The following is a 16349-nucleotide window of genomic DNA, read 5'->3' on the forward strand; positions in this document are numbered from 1 at the left end:
GTACATGTTTGATCAAGGTTTATGGGCCTCAAATAGTTAAAATGTCAAGACTTTTTTGATAATCATTTACCTACAGGGTCTCAAGATTGCATCAAGACCAAATTTGTTTTGATTGATTGAAGACTTAAAGACAAGTTCGAAAAGAGACATTTTTTTTCTTTTGGCCACTGATGAAAATATTTGCATTTTTTGTAAACACATATAATTACAAAGTTGTAAAGGCTACAGCAAAGTATACACAACTAAAAAAGAATAACAAGCCTAGGCCACTTGTACCTTTAGATATAACTGTTTTTCTGCTATAGCGCCCCCTTGAGGCCAATCAATGCCATATTTTAATGGATGATAGAAGGTCCTCATATACATGTAGGGTATAAGTATCATCCTGATTGGTGATTGTTTGGCCTGTCAAAAGCTTGCTGGAATCTGATTGGCTAATAGCGATCACAAAAATTTAAATATCAAATTTTCCTTCGGTGAAACATTAGGACATAGGCCACAGATGATACATGCCAAAGAAGAGCTTCATAGCTTGTACGGTTCCTGAGAAACAGATTTTTAGCTTTGGCTCCGCCCCCTGGGGACGTATGTCTACACAGATTGACGGTCTACCTCAGAATCATGTTGACATCAAAGTTCTAAAGTGGCATTAGTGTAGGTTAAAGCATTCAAAAGTTACAGCTGTTAGAGTAAATTTGGGTGTGCCATGGTAAGCTTAATTTGCATATGGCGGCCATATTGTTTACAAATTTCTCAATTTTTTCGATAATTATTGAGTTTGGGACTCTGCTGAGTTGTTTCACACCAAATATGATAGGATTGGTCAATGACCCTAGGACAAGTTCTCAAAAGTAGGTTTTGCATATTATGCTAAATAGCAAAAAATCTAAGTGGGCGGAGCTTAGTGGTTCTAATGACCTTTTTGATTTGCCATTAACCAAGGAATCATATAGTGCAAGAATTTTTGATCTAGCTATCAGGGCGTGGGAGTTACGAGACCTAAAGCGTTGACCTTCGCCATAGCGCCCCCTTGAGGCCGATCAGGACTCATGTCATGCGGCAGAGTAGGGGTCTAAAGTACTACCATATGACCAAGTCTCAGCTCTCTAGGCCTTACGGTTTGTTCTGTGCAATCACTTCTAGGTCAGAAAAAGCAGGGGAAGCGATTATAAATACCAATATAGCCGCAAGCGGCGATTTACGGGGTTCGAGCGTCACAGGCAAAGAGGCCCCTGGAGGCCAGTTAGGCTTAAAACCCGTTGCTGGTTGACCGTCATCACCAAACTGGATAACCAAGCTGGGTAACCAGCGTGACCATAAAGACCAAAATGACAATGCTAGATGAGTGGTGTGAGTAAACTAGTTGAAAAGCATTGATAAATTGAGCTGTAGTGTTCATCAGGTTTTATGTGGTGTCTTGCTGCACTCTAGTGGGCATTTGGTGAAACAACTTCAGTTCTTAAATTCAAAAAACACAAGGCATAAAAAGGGCATATAAATAACCCATATATAGTGTATAAGTTTTGACCTGATAAACATTCTGCCTGTCAAAAGCTTGCTGGAATGTGATTGGCTAATAGTGACCACAAAAATGTCCATATCAAATTTTCATTTGGTGTACCATTAGTGCATGGGCCATAGATGATAATTGGCAAGGATGACCTTGATAGCTTGTATGGTTGTAGAGAAACAGCTATCGAGCATTGGCCCTGCCCCCTGGGGGGGTGTATGTCTACTTAAACTCACAGGGTATCTGAGAATCATGTAATGATCAAAGGACTGAAGTGGTATTAGTGTCAGGTTAAACATTCAAAAGTTATAAGTGTTAAAGACATTTTACTGCACCATGGTAAAACTAATTTGCATATGGCGGCCATATTGTTTATAAATGTAAAGATTTTTTTTAATAATTATTGAGGAGTAAGCTCTGCTGAACTGTTTGACACCAAACATGTCATGATTGGTCAAGGAGGCAAAGACAAGATCTCAAAAGTAGGTTTTGCATATTATGCAAATTAAAAAAAAATTAAGTGGGTGGAGCATAAATAAGAATGACCCAGGTGGCTGACTAGCATGACCAAGAAGGATAAATATGTTCAATTAAGCAAGAAAAAAATGATTAAATAAGTTCAGCAGAGCTTTAATTTAGAATAATTCAAATGTAGCTGTTTCACCAAATGACCACCAGAGCGCAGCAAGAGACCACATATAACCTGCTGGAAATCTATCACTCTATAAGTAAGACAGAACATTCCCTATCAGTGTGTTTCTATTTATTAAAAAGAGAAGAAAAGTCCGATTGGGCTCCAAATTGGTACTCATGATTAAGTGGTCTGCATATATATGTGTGTAAATTTGTGTGTTGATAGGGTCAAAGGTTCCTGACTTCTGTCCATTTAGGTTTGAAAAAAGCGATAATACAGGCTTATGGCCTACAAAATGTCTGTTGCTCTTTGGCCATATTAGAGGCAAAAAATATCTGTTTTGGCTCAAAATTTGCAATCAAGATCACAATATCAGTCTATATATGTATGTCAATTTCTGTGTTGATAGGGTCAAAGGTTCCTGACTTCTGTCCATTTAGGTTTGAAAAAAGCGATAATACAGGCTTATCGCCTACAAAATGTCTGTTGCTCTTTGGCCATATTAGAGGCAATAAATATCTGTTTTGGCTCAAAATTTGCAATCAAGATCACAATATCAGTCTATACATGTATGTAAATTTCTGTGTCAATAGGGTCAAAGGTTCCTGACTTCTGTCCATTTAGGTTTGAAAAAAGCGATAATACAGGCTTGAGGCCTACAAAATCGCTGTAGTTTTCCAGCCGTTGTAGAGGCAAAACATGTCCGATTTGGCTGAAACTTTGCAATCAAGATCAGATTATCAGTCTATATATGTGTATAAATTTGTGTGTTGATAGGGTGAAAGGTCCCTGTCTTCTGTCCATTTAGGTTGGAAAATAGCGATAAATAGAATAAATTGAAAATAGTTATTTTTTCACTGTAGAGCCTACTCAAGACTTATTTGGCTCATACTTGGCACATGTACTTCAAATGTCATTGTTAATTAGTAGCTTCAACAGTTTTGGCATGTTTTAAACTTTGACAGAGTTTTGGCCAAATAACTCTGAAAAGGCTTTCACGTACATGTTTGATCAAGGTTTATGGGCCTCAAATAGTTAAAATGTCAAGATTTTTTTGATAATTATTTACCTACAGGGTCTCAAGATTGCATCAAGACCAAATTTGTTTTGATTGATTAAGGACTTAAAGACAAGTTCGAAAAGAGCAATTTTTACTCTTTTGGCCACTGATGAAAATCTTTACATTTTTGGTAAATACATGTAATTACAAAGTTGTAAAGGCTACAGCAAAGTATACAACTAAAAAAGAATAACAAGCCTAGGCCACTTGTACCTTTAGATATAACTGATTTCCTGCTATAGCGCCCCCTTGAGGCCAATCAACGCCATATTTTAATGGATGATAGAAGGCCCTGAGATACATGTAGGGTATAAGTATCGTCCTGATTGGTCATTGTTTAGCATGTCAAAAGCTTGCTGGAATCTGATTGGCTAATAACGATCGCAAAAATTTGCATATCAAATTTTCCTTCTGTGAAACATTAGGACATAGGCCATAGATGATACATGCCAAAGGAGAGCTTCATAGCTTGTATGGTTCCTGAGAAACAGATTTTTAGCTTTGGCTCCGCCCCCTGGAGGCGTATGTCTACACAGATTGACGGGCTACCTCAGAATCATGTAGGCATCAAAGCTCTAAAGTGGCATTAGTGTAGGTTTAAGCATTCAAAAGTTACAGCTGTTAGAGTAAATTTGGGTGTGCCACGGTAAGATTAATTTGCATATGGCGGCCATATTGTTTACAAATTTCACAATTTTTTTGATAATTATTGAGGTTGGGACTCTGCTGAGTTGTTTGACACCAAATATGACAGGATTGCTCAATGACCCTAGGACAAGTTCTCAAAAGTAGGTTTTGCATATTATGCTAAATAGCAAAAAATCTAAGTGGGCGGAGCTTAGTGGTTCTATTGACCTTTTTGATTTGCCATTAACCAAGGAATCATATAATGCAAGAACTTTGGCTCTAGCTATCAGGGCGTGGCAGTTACGAGGCCTAACGCGTTGACCTTCGCCATAGCGCCCCCTTGAGGCCGATTTGGCTCATCTTTTGAATCTGAGTAGCGGTGAGAAGTACTACCATATGACCAAGTCTCAGCCCTGTAGGCCTTACGGTTTCTTCTGCCCGATCACTTCTATGGCAGAAAAAGAATAAGAATAATAATAATAATAATAATAATAATAATAATAATCAGAACAATTACAATAGGGTTTCTAGCACTACGTGCTCGAACCCCTAAATATAGCCGCAAGCGGCGATTTACGGGGTTCGAGCGTTACAGGCAAAGAGACCCCTGGAGGCCAGTTAGGCTTAAAACATGTTGCGGGTTGACCGGCATCGCCAAACTGGATGAGGATGACCAGCATGACCGTGAAGACCAAGCTAGATTACCAGCATGACTAATCTGGATGACAAACTTGTTGACCATATTGACCAAGCTGGAAGACCATAATGACCAAACTGGATGACCAGCATGGCAAAGGTGGTTGGCCAGTATGACCAAGCTGGAAGACCACCATTACTATGAGGACAAAGCTGAATGACCAGCAGGACCATAATGACCAATGTGAATGGCCAGCATGACCAAGCTGGATGGCCAGCATAACCAAGCTGGGTGACCAGCGTGACCATAAAGACCATAATGGCAATGCTAGATGAGTGGTGTGAGTAAACTAGTTGAAAAGCATTGATAAATTGAGCTGTAGTGTTCATCAGGTTTTATGTGGTGTCTTACTGCACTCTAGTGGGCATTTGGTGAAACAAATTCAGTTCTTATATTGAAAAAACACAAGGCATAAAAAGGGCATATAAATAACCCGTATATAGTATATAAGTTTTGACCTGATTAACATTCCGCCTGTTAAAAGCTTGCTGGAATGTGATTGGATAATAGTGACCACAAAAGTGTCCATATCAAATTTTCATTTGGTGTACCATTAGTGCATGGGCCATAGATGATAATTGGCTAGGATGACCTTGATAGCTTGTATGGTTCTAGAGAAACAGCTATCGAGCATTGGCCCCGCCCCGTAGGGGTGTATGTCTACTTAAACTGACAGGGTATCTAAGAATCATGTAATGATCAAAGGACTGAAGTGGTATTAGTGTCAGGTTAAGCATTCAAAAGTTATAAGTGTTACAGACATTTTACTGCACCATGGTAGAACTCATTTGCTTATGGCGGCCATATTGTTTATAAATGTAAAGATTTTTTGGTAACACTTTCTATGAATCAGGTATCTATAAAGCATTATAAATGCATTCATAAAACTTTATAAACCATTCATAATGCTCTATAACACTTGACATAAGCCTTTCTAACTATACATAAATGTTTATAAACTCAAACATAAAACGTTATAACACCACAGTATAAAGCTTTATACCACTAAGCGTTATAATGCATTATAATATATGTGTATTTGCTGTTCTTAGCATTATTAATGAGACCTGTTTCATAAAGCTTAATAGACGTTGAGATGCTTTATAAAGATCCACAGCGATGCCTTCCCTCTAACTGCTATATGCTATAAAGAAAATTGTTCTGTAAATGCACATAACATCTAATGAACACTTATAAGCACTTTTCACAGACTTTAAGTAAAGTGATGAGTTATTCCACATTAACAAAGGCATATGCCAAATTATAAAGCTTCATAAGCACTTTTTACAGACTTTAAGTAAAGTGATGAGTTATTCCACATTAACAAAGGCATATGACAAATTATAAAGCTTCATAAGCACTTTTTACAGACTTTAAGTAAAGTGATGAGTTCTTCCACATTACCAAAGGTATATAACCATAACGAACGTGACCAAAATATTAAATTACATGGATGGAAATTAGTAGAGGTGTGCCAAAAAATCGATTCACATAAGAATCTTGATTCTCATTTACTACGATTCAGAATCGATTTAAAATGTCCCAAAATCGATTCTGAGGGGCGGGTTTTAGACTGATTTTGGGCTGGGTATTTTTGTTGGACCTGGCAAACCTGGGGATAGCGCTTGTCCCTTCAAACGGAGATCTTCCAGACACACACAGAGCGTAGGTGTTTGAGAATCACCGGTAAGATGGCAGAACAAGCACTATATTACCTTAGATTAACGTGTAGTTTCAATGTTTTATGGCAGAATGCTTCATAACAAGCATAAAAAAGATCGCTAGTAGTTAGTTTCAGTAACTGTTAGCTAGCTAACTAGCTAACTTTCCAGTTCCACCTTAAATAACGCTACAGGTGGCAGCGGGCTGCAGCATTTAAGGCGGAACGGAAAAATAACAATAAGCTAATCAGAGCTAATTTCAGCTCCTCATCACATAGGAATTAAGGAATGGACAATATGAATTAATTTCTCCACCTCCTGCCCCCTTTCTGAAGAAATACAACCACCTTAAATTAACTAGTTAATCAGCAGCTGCTCCTGAACTTTAGCGCTCCACTGCTATCATCACATCAGCCCAGCAGCGTCACCTACACACCACCGCTAGTAGCCTGGTAATAAAGCAGTGTTATTTATTTATGTATTTATTGTTCATTAACGTCATTGTGATATCCCAGTGATTCCTCTGTCACTGAGGACCCACATTCCTGCACATTTTATTGTTTTTGTAACACATTACTTGCTCCAGGACCAGTGTATATTATGGAGGGTTTTTTTTCAATACGATTCATAAGCCAGAAGCAGAAATATTTATAATTCAAATCGTTTTGAATCAAAAATCGATTTTGAATCGAATCGTGGCCCCCAAAATCGGAATCGAATCGAATCGTGAGATAGTAATCGATTCCCACCCCTAGAAATTAGCTGGACATATTTGCCTCTATTATTAAAAATATCCTTGAACACACTGTCAAACTATGTGCCAATATTAAAACATATTAATACAGATTATGTATTTTTGCATTTAATGACTGCAGATGCTAAGATCCACTATTCTGAATGCTCCTCTGGACTATTTAATTAAGAATGGCTTTTATACATTTTTCTAATGTCATGGAGCAGTCTTCCCAGTATACCCCATTTGTGCTTCTTGGCGAGCCAGTGTTCCCATTCTATAATCTTCAGGTACTGTTTCAGGAGTTTTGTGTTTCGGTTTGCTCTGTGTCGCCACACATCAACCTTGAATTTTTGCCAAGCCCTCTCCAGGTGCTGGGTGTGAGCCCTAGTGAGTGGATGTACAAAATGTCTCTTGTGGCAAACAGTATGGTGGTCATATCCAAGATCTGAAAGACCTCTGTACGCTCGCCACTCATCAGTAATGATACTGGTGCCTCTTCTCACATAGTGTCTCACAACAGGTAGCATCTGTGCACTCGACCTCTTGGAGACGATTTTCAGTATGGGCTTCCGGGTGGTAACGCCCACTTCAAGAATTCCTAGTACCCACTTTTTGCTCCGTCGCCAGGTAGAACCTACACGTCCACGATTGTACTGTAAAAACATTTAAGAAAATAAAGAAAGTTATGGACTTCAATTAAACGCTTTGCATTACACAATACATTATTTTAACATATACATGGTCAATAGTTTTTTATGTGCACCTACATTTTTAATTACTGAACATTAGAGGGTGGTTCATTTTATCATACATATGAAATCTCTTTAAAATATGCAACATTGACCAGCTAGAATGGCAGGAAAAATATATATTGTTTATTTATATACATTTTGAAGAATGAATTTCATAATAACATATGCTCTAATATAATAAAAGTAACATAGGTTCTTACATACAGTGAGGAAAATAATTTGATACACTGCAGCTTTTGCAAGTTTTCCCACCTACAAAGAATGTAGAGATCTGTATTTTTTATCATAGGTACACTTCAACAGTGAGAGAAAAAATAAAAAAAAATGTAAAAATCCAGAAAATCACATTGTATGATTTTTAGATAATTAATTTGCATTTTATTGCAACAAAAAAAATAATTTTATCATCTACCAACCAGCAAGAATTCTGGCAATTACAGAGGTCAAGTTTAGACTTCACGCTGTAGAAGGGATTTTGGTTCACTCCTCAATACAGATCTTCTCCAAATCTTTCAGGTTTCAGGGCTGTTGCTGGGTAACATTGAGTTTCACCTGCCGAAGATTTTCTATTGGGTTCAGGTCTAGGTAGGACACTCCAGGACCTTCAAACACAGCCAGAAAAAGTCAGAATAGGAGAAACTTAGTAAAGAAAAGGGTGCAGGTCTGTTAAAGACAGAATTCTTGCTGGTTGGTAGATGATCAAATACTTATTTTATGCAATAAAATGCAAATTAATTATTTAAAAATCATACAATGTGAAATTTCTCTGGTTTTCTACAGTAAAAAATGACATATCTCTCCATTCTTTGTAGGTGGGAAAACTTGCAAAATCGTTTGTGTATCAAATACTTATCTTCCATACAGTAGGTGGCTTATTGTGTTATCAATAAATCACAATTATCATCAATGCCATTCTGGTGTTAAACTATAACTATAAAAAGTATTCATTACTACATGTACTAAGGGCCTTCCCATTGTCACATAACCACATAACTGTAGCTAATAGTTTTAATGTTTGCTGGCGCATAAAATAGTTTACCTGATGCAAAATGTAAGAATCTAAAAACTCTAAAAATTAATGTTTAAAATGAAACAAATTATTTGCAAGAATGCATTCTTATATATATATATATATAAGAATGCATATAATATATAAAATAATATATATATATTAGGGGTGTCACGATCTCAATATTTTATTGAATCGATCGAAATGAGGTCATGGTCTCGAGCATCGAAGTCAAAAAGACGATCGACGATCCCTGCAACAAAGCAACAAAGCAACAAAGCAACAAAATGTATATATATATATATATATATATATATATATATATATATATATATATATATATATACATTTTGTTGCTTTCTGTTACATACAGTTGAATGTCCTATATTAGTTTCTATTGATAATCTGACCAAAATTACTTACTTACTAATCTGTTTATATATATAAATGTGAAACTTTTAATAGCAAGGTTAGTTGTTAATAAGTTATTATTTTTCATAGATGGACACGCGTGGACGGAAGAAGGCCGTTTCAAATGAAACATCTGAGGCAAATGTTCTACCACCACAGCAGAGTAAAGCAGGCAAGTATTCAGGTTTAACATGTGCTTGTTATAAGTTTACTCAAAAAAAAAATATTTCTTGTTGGGTAGTACACTATCTGATTTTATATATGTGTAGAATTCAATGTTTCTAAATTCTACCTGATGAGCCACATAACTGAATAGTTTCAGCTATTTCAAAAAATAAAGATGTCAAAAGTATCCACAATTATTACTCAAGTAGAAGTATAGATACTAGGGTGTAAAAAAAAAGTTGAAGTATCAAGTTTATTCTAGTAAAAGTGTAAAAGCACAAGTAATGTAAGAAGAAAAAAAACAATTAAGGACAAAAGCTTAGGCCATACCACAGGGTCCTACAGTACACTAGCCCACTTCCCCCAAAAACATTTTTCTAAAATCCAAAATGACTATTATGTTCAAATATAAATAAATTGGGATGAGATGCACTAGGCTACTTGTTCCAGCACCATATATATATATATATATATATATATATATATATATATATATATATATAGTGGATAGTGGATCATTTTCAGCCTGCAATACAAAATGTGCTTGTCCCACAAGACCCATTAAAATGTGCTCAATGTGATCCATGGCTATTACCCCACCTTGACAAAATCTGTGGTATGCTAGTTTATGTAATATGACTATTTTGAACTTCTGTGTGATATCATTACTCTGAATGTTTTTACAACCCCAATTCCAGTGAAGTTGGGACGTTGTATAGAACATAAATAAAAATAGAATACAATGATTTACAAATCCTTTTCAACCCATATTTAATTGAATACACTACAAAGACAAGATATTTCAAAGTAATAAACTATTATTAAACTATTGTTTTTTGCAAATATTCACTCACTTTAAATTTGATGTCTGCAACACACTGCAAAAAAAGTTTAGTCTAGTACCGACAATCCTTTACTATAAATCCTTGCTGTTGTAACACGTGCAGAATGTGTCTCGACATTGTCCTGCTGAAATAAGTAGGGACATCTCTGAAAAAGACGTTGCTTGGATGGCAGCATATGTTGCTCCTAAACCTGGATGTACCTTCAGCTTGGTGCCTTTACTGATGTGCAAGTTATCTATTTCATGGGCACCAACACAATAACACACCCCCTTACCATCAGAGATGCTGGGTTTGAACTTTGCGCTGAGAACAATCCGGGCATTCCTTTTCCTCTTCAGCCTGAAGGACACGGACGTCCCTGATTTCCAAACACAATTTGAAAAATGGACTTGTCAGAACCTCCCCCTTCCTTGCTTATGATCCCTTATGTCCGTTTATATCCAATCATGATACCTGTTTCCAATTAACCTAAAATGCAAACGCAGTCTTGAACGAACAAACCCTTGACTCTACTCTTTGACATGTACAGCATGTCAAAATGATGTACAGATGTGATACATAAATGTATAAATATAATTATTTAACAATATTTAAAAATGAAATTCTGTTGGTCATCTATTTCAGTATCGCCAACCGTCTTGCAAGACTTGCAGATCATGAAGATGCATCTTGAAACTGAAAAAGAAAAAAATAAATGTCTTCAGGAAACAATAAAACATCTTCAATCTGACAAGGAATTCCTTAAGGAGCAGCTTTCACGAATGACAGGTAGACCATCGTCAAGCCCTTCAGTGTCCAGTGTTTCAGGATCATCTACAGCCACTCCCAAAGTAAAAGGTAATTATCTAAACATAACCATACAAAATCCCTACCTTTTTCCAACATGTGTATAGGCTATAATGTACATGCATATTGACTGACAGCAATTAACCTTTGTTTCACTGAAACATTTCCATTGTGCTAGTTATAGTTTGGGATCCTGAGATAATTTCACTAATTTTACAGTAAAATCACTACATTTGTTTTTACTTGTTGCAGTTAGTATTTGAAATATTATAGTATTGTGACTGTAACAGTTGCTGTCATTACTACATGTTCTGTTTTTGACAAAACTGAAAACTACAACATGCTAATTTTTACAAAAAAATCCACATTGTCACTTATACTTTGGTGTTTAATTATGTCAGCAATTCTTTATATTAAAGCTTACAAACTTACTCTATCCACCAACTAATTTTATTACTTTATGATGAACAGTTATATATTTTTCTTTATTCTTTACATGAAATACACTTCTTGAACTACACATGAAATGTGCATTTTTACTAATCAGGGGTAAAGAGTTAGCAAAAACTTTTTGGTGCTTTATGCATGGCTTGTGCAGATAATGCTGTAGAATTTTTATTACTTAATAGAGCAGTCTATGTTCGAAAATAACAAAAAAAAAATAAGTACAATGTAATTTTTAGTTTAAAAAAAAAACATGATTTGTACCTGTAATGACACACACTATATCAACACCTGAAGAATCACAATGTACAGATACAAGCTTTGATGCTAAATGCAGCACAGAAGTAACTGATTATGGGTCAATGTACAGTTACCTACACAGATCTGGCACTATATGTTGGTTTCACTTGGAGTTCTTGCAAAAGCAGCAAACTTAAATCTATTAAATTCAAAGAAGCACTTGTAAACTTGACCTATTTGGAATACTTAAATGTGATTTATTCTACTCAGGAAAGAAGGCTATTGGAACAGAGGAAGAGTCAAGTGGTGAGATAGCAGGTAAGTTAAAACTATTATTTACTTCATAAAAACGGTCAAGGGACAATATTTTACATAATTTATTCTTTATTATCCTCCCTTCACTCTGTTCTTACCACAGGGCAGGTATTATTTGAATGTTGGGTTATTCTTAGCAATGCAGTGACAACATCAATTATGTTGTCAATTGTGTGACAATATATGCTTTTGCATCAAATCTGCGCTGTACCCCACGCATTTCCTATGCGTACCTTATGCCGTAGCCTGGTGCACAGCATGTTTCGATGGTTGAGAACTGGGCCTACATGTCCTTTAGTGGAAATACGGTCGTCTGGTCCAGATAGCTGGGTTGCAATGTATGGGGCATGGGAAAGCTTGAAGTACATATAGTGGCTTAATAAGTAGGTTTGTAGGTTTTGTAGGTTTGTGGTATTATTATGAAATATTATTCATTACCTTGATATTAAATAATATCCTTATACGTTCATCATTCATATTCCATTTCGTTATAATTATCATACTGGGTTTATGTACTTGCTATTTTATTATTACAGTGGTCTTACATTTGTGTCTGAGTGGTTTTAAAAAAGTCTTAAAGGGGTGGTTTCCCGGACAGGGATTAAGCCTAGTCGTGGACTATATTTGTCTTGCAATGGGAAATCTCCATTCAAAATTTTGTTTAGTCCTAGACAAGGCTTAATCCCTGTCTGCAAAACCGATCCAAAAAGTCCCCACACATGCAGATACCCTGGATTGATCTGTTTAGCCTTATGGTTCTGCTTACACATTCCCTCCGTTGCAGTGAAACAGCAGAGTGACAGAGACACACAAAATGCACATGTATAGAGGCGCACAACAGCATAGTGCATTTTAAGAGGATGCGCCATGCATGGGAAAAAAAGTATTTAGTCAGCCACTGATTGTGCAAGTTCTTCTACTTAGAAAGATGTGAGAGGTCTGTAATTATCATCATAGGTTCACTTCAACTATTAGAGACAAATTGAGAAAAAAATCCAGGAAATCACATTGTAGGATTTTTAAAAAATTTGTTTGTAAATGATGGTCGACAATAAGTATTTCGTCAATAACAAAAGTTCAACGCAATCCTTTTAACATAACATTTGTTGGCAATGACAGAGGCCAAATGTTTTCTTTTAAGTCCTCACCAGGTTTGCACACACCAGGTTTGTAGCTGGTATTTTGACCCATTCCTCCATGCAGATCTTCTCTAGAGCAGTGATGTTTTGGGGCAACATGGACTTTCAACTCCCTCCACAAATTTTCTATGGGGTTGAGGTCTGGAGACTGGCTAGGCTTGACATGCTTTTTACCGAACCACAGTGGTGTGTTTGGGGTCATTGTCATGCTAAAAGACCCAGACACGTTCCATCTTCAGTGCTCTCACTGATGGAAGGAGGTTTTGGCTTAAAATCTCACAATACATGGCCCTGATATAACTTCCCTAAACCCGGATCACTCGTCCTGCCCCTTTTGCAGAAAAACAGCCCCAAAACCTGATGTTTCCACCCCCATGCTTCACAGTAGGTATGGTGCAACTCTGCATTCTTCTTCCTCCAAAAAAAAACAAGTTTTATTTTGGTTTCATCTGACCACATGATATTCTCCCAATCATCTTCTGGATCATTCCTATGCTCTCTGGCAAACTTCAGACAGGCCTGGACTTAAGCAGGGGAACACACCTGGCACTGCAGGGTTCGAGTCTCTCTCGGCATAGTGTGTTACGGATGGTAGCCTTTGTTAATTTGGTCCCAGCTCTCTTGAGGTCATTCGTCACGTCCCTCTGTGTAGTTCTGGGATTTTTGCTCACCGTTCTTGTGATCTTTTTGACCCCATGGGATGAGATCTTGCGTGGGGCCCCAGATCCAGAGAGATTATCACTGGTCTTGTAGGCCTCTATTTTCTTACAGTTGCTCTCACAGTGGATTTATTTACACCTACCTGCTGCCTATTGTGGATTGACTCTTCCCAGCCTGCCCAGCCTGATGCAGGTCTTCAGTTTTCTTCCTAGTGTCCTTCGACAGCTCTTTGGTCTCGGCCATGGTTGAATTTGGAGTCTGACTGTTCAAGGTCCAACAGGTGCCATTAATACAGATAACGAGTGGAGGAAAGAAGAATTTACAGGTCTGTGAGAGAAATCTTGCTTGTTTGTGGGTGACCAAATATTTATTTTCCACCATAATTTACAAATACTTAAAAAATCCTACAATGTGATTTTCTGGGGGTTTTTTTCTCATTTTGTCTCTCATAGTTGAAGTGTACCTATGATGAAAACTACAGACCTCTCTTGACTTTCTCAGTAGGAGCACAATCAGTGGCTGACTAAATACTTTTTTTGCCCCACTGTACAATTCAGCCTTTAGTGTGTGTTGTGCTGGTGCAAGTAAATCAGACACAACAGTACTGTGTTGTATATGCTCAGTGGAGCTGAAAAATAGACAAGGAGTGATCATTGGCACTTGATTGTGTAAATGTACAATATAATAGTGATAGCAATAAAGGGTATTTTTCTGTGAATAATTATTTAGATCTCAAGAATGAAACAAGACAGACATTATGGCATGTATTGTAAAATTAATTTGTTATTTTCTGTCAAAAACAGTTTCAGAATTACTTAAAATGAATGTGGAATATCAAATAGGACAACCATTAAATATAAATTTTTTGTCATGCCAAGTTCTCTCCACAGAATCATCAACTATCGATGAATCATCTGATGAGGAGATGAAGCCTTTTTCGAAGGGGAAGAAACCAAGATCAGCAAAGCAAGATGACCTGAGTCGCACTCGAGGTAACAACTAGTATTGATTTTAGTTTTATTTTGCAGACGTTCTCTGGTTTATGTGTATATTCAGATATTCAGTTTTTTCTTCCATAGCGAAAACTGTTCGTGGAGTAATCCTGCGTTACAAGCGTGCCCTACAAGCCTTTAACCAGGGTGGGTCGATGAAGAAGGCTTTCCAAAAAGTGGGAGTGGACCGCAACACCATATCCAGGTCATCACCGATTGCTGAGCTTGCTCTAGCGGCACCTGGTGTCTTTCAGGCTCTCCCCCCCTGGAATGCCCAAGTGGAGAAGTTGTCAACATTTGTGGACAGGTGTCGAGAGGCAACGACTGATGAAATCAAGGAAAAAATCATGCAAATGAAATCATGTGGAGAACTGTTACCCATGAGCAACTGAGGCATAGTTCAGGATTTAATTTGTTCAGTTAATTAAGTTAAGAAGTATGGGTAACACTTTATAATAACTTTCATTAATAAGCTTTTAACTAATGATAAGTAAATGTGAACAAAGCATTAGTTAATCAGAATTTGAATATCAACAAATGTTTACACATGGCACTTAGTTTTCAGCATGGATATTCATATTTAGAAATGTTAACAAATCATCAGAATTTGAACATTAATAAATCACCTGACAAACCTGACAAATGTTTATCAATTAAAGTTCATGTTTCCAAAGTGTTCATTAATATTTACAAATATGTTAGCCACTTTTTAGTTCCGTAAAATGTGAAAAACAATAGTTATTAATCATTAGTTAATGGTATATTAATTAAAGTTATTATAAAGTGTTGCCTAAATATGTTCGTTTTGAAGGACATATTTTTTCAGCTTCTCCTGAATTCTTGAAAATGTTTTTTCAGGCATAGTTCAGTAGTAAAAATGTTCAGATAAAAATAAGTGTGTTCTTTTTGAAGGAGCAGATTTTTTATATCCTTGTGAGTTCTAGAATATGTTTTGTCATTAATACTTACGCATTGAAAATGTTCAGATAATAAGTGATTTCTTTTTGAAGGAGCAGGTTTTTTTAGATTCTCTTAAAAACAGAAAATGTAAAATATTAATGGTTTTGGGTTATATGTTTGTAAACTCGCATCTTTTTTGTATACATCCATTAAGTAGATTTGATGTAAAATGTATGCATTGTTAATAAATGCTACCCTTGTTTAAAGTACAAACTAGTAATTGTGTTTTTCTGTTTAGACATTAATCATTGTCGTGCTGTAAGGAACATTTATGAAGCTTTATAATTTGTTATATGCCTTTGGTAATGTGGAATAACTCATCACTTTACTTAAAGTCTGTGAAAAGCACTTATGAAGCTTTATAATGTGTTATATGCCTTTGGTAATGTGGAATAACTCATCACTTTACTTAAAGTCTGTAAAAAGCGCTTATGAAGCTTTATAATTTGTCATATGCCTTTGTTAATGTGGAATAACTCATCACTTTACTTAAAGTCTGTGAAAAGCGCTTATAAGTGTTCATTAGATGTTATGTGCATTTACAGAACAATTTTCTTTATAGCATATAGCAGTTAGAGGGAAGGCATCGCTGTGGATCTTTATAAAGCATTATGTGAATTAACTCAACGTCTATTAAGCTTTATGAAACAGGTCTCATTAATAATGCTAAGAACAGCAAATACACATATATTATAATGCATTATAA

General features: G+C 36.3%; 1 protein-coding gene across 2 annotated transcripts; it reads left to right on the top strand.

The window, feature by feature from the left end:
- The first annotated feature begins 9121 nt into the window (after positions 1-9121).
- On the top strand, positions 9122-15470 carry LOC125798377 (coiled-coil domain-containing protein 106-like). Of its 2 annotated transcripts, none has more exons than XM_049474142.1 (5): positions 9122-9269; positions 10732-10944; positions 11848-11895; positions 14582-14683; positions 14771-15470. In XM_049474142.1, the coding sequence occupies exons 1-5, from the start codon at positions 9188-9190 to the stop codon at positions 15073-15075; spliced, it is 750 nt and encodes a 249-aa protein (XP_049330099.1). In that variant the 5' UTR covers positions 9122-9187; the 3' UTR covers positions 15076-15470. The 2 variants fall into 2 exon arrangements, with proteins under 2 accessions (XP_049330099.1, XP_049330098.1); XM_049474141.1 differs by having other exon boundaries at positions 9125-9269; positions 14570-14683.
- The last annotated feature ends 879 nt before the right edge of the window (positions 15471-16349 follow it).

Source organism: Astyanax mexicanus, chromosome 2 (genome assembly GCF_023375975.1).
Source record: "Astyanax mexicanus isolate ESR-SI-001 chromosome 2, AstMex3_surface, whole genome shotgun sequence".
In the NCBI taxonomy this organism is placed as follows: Eukaryota; Metazoa; Chordata; class Actinopteri; order Characiformes; family Acestrorhamphidae; genus Astyanax; species Astyanax mexicanus.

What these genes read in the sequence shown, in the direction of transcription:
- LOC125798377 (XM_049474141.1), top strand. Translation starts at nt 9,188, where the DNA reads ATGGACACGCGTGGACGGAAGAAGGCCGTTTCAAATGAAACATCTGAG. An exon ending in ACCACAGCAGAGTAAAGCAG is followed by an intron (nt 9,270 to 10,731) that starts GCAAGTATTCAG and finishes CATCTATTTCAG; the next exon opens with TATCGCCAACCGTCTTGCAA. An exon ending in GTCAAGTGGTGAGATAGCAG is followed by an intron (nt 11,896 to 14,569) that starts GTAAGTTAAAAC and finishes TGTCATGCCAAG; the next exon opens with TTCTCTCCACAGAATCATCA.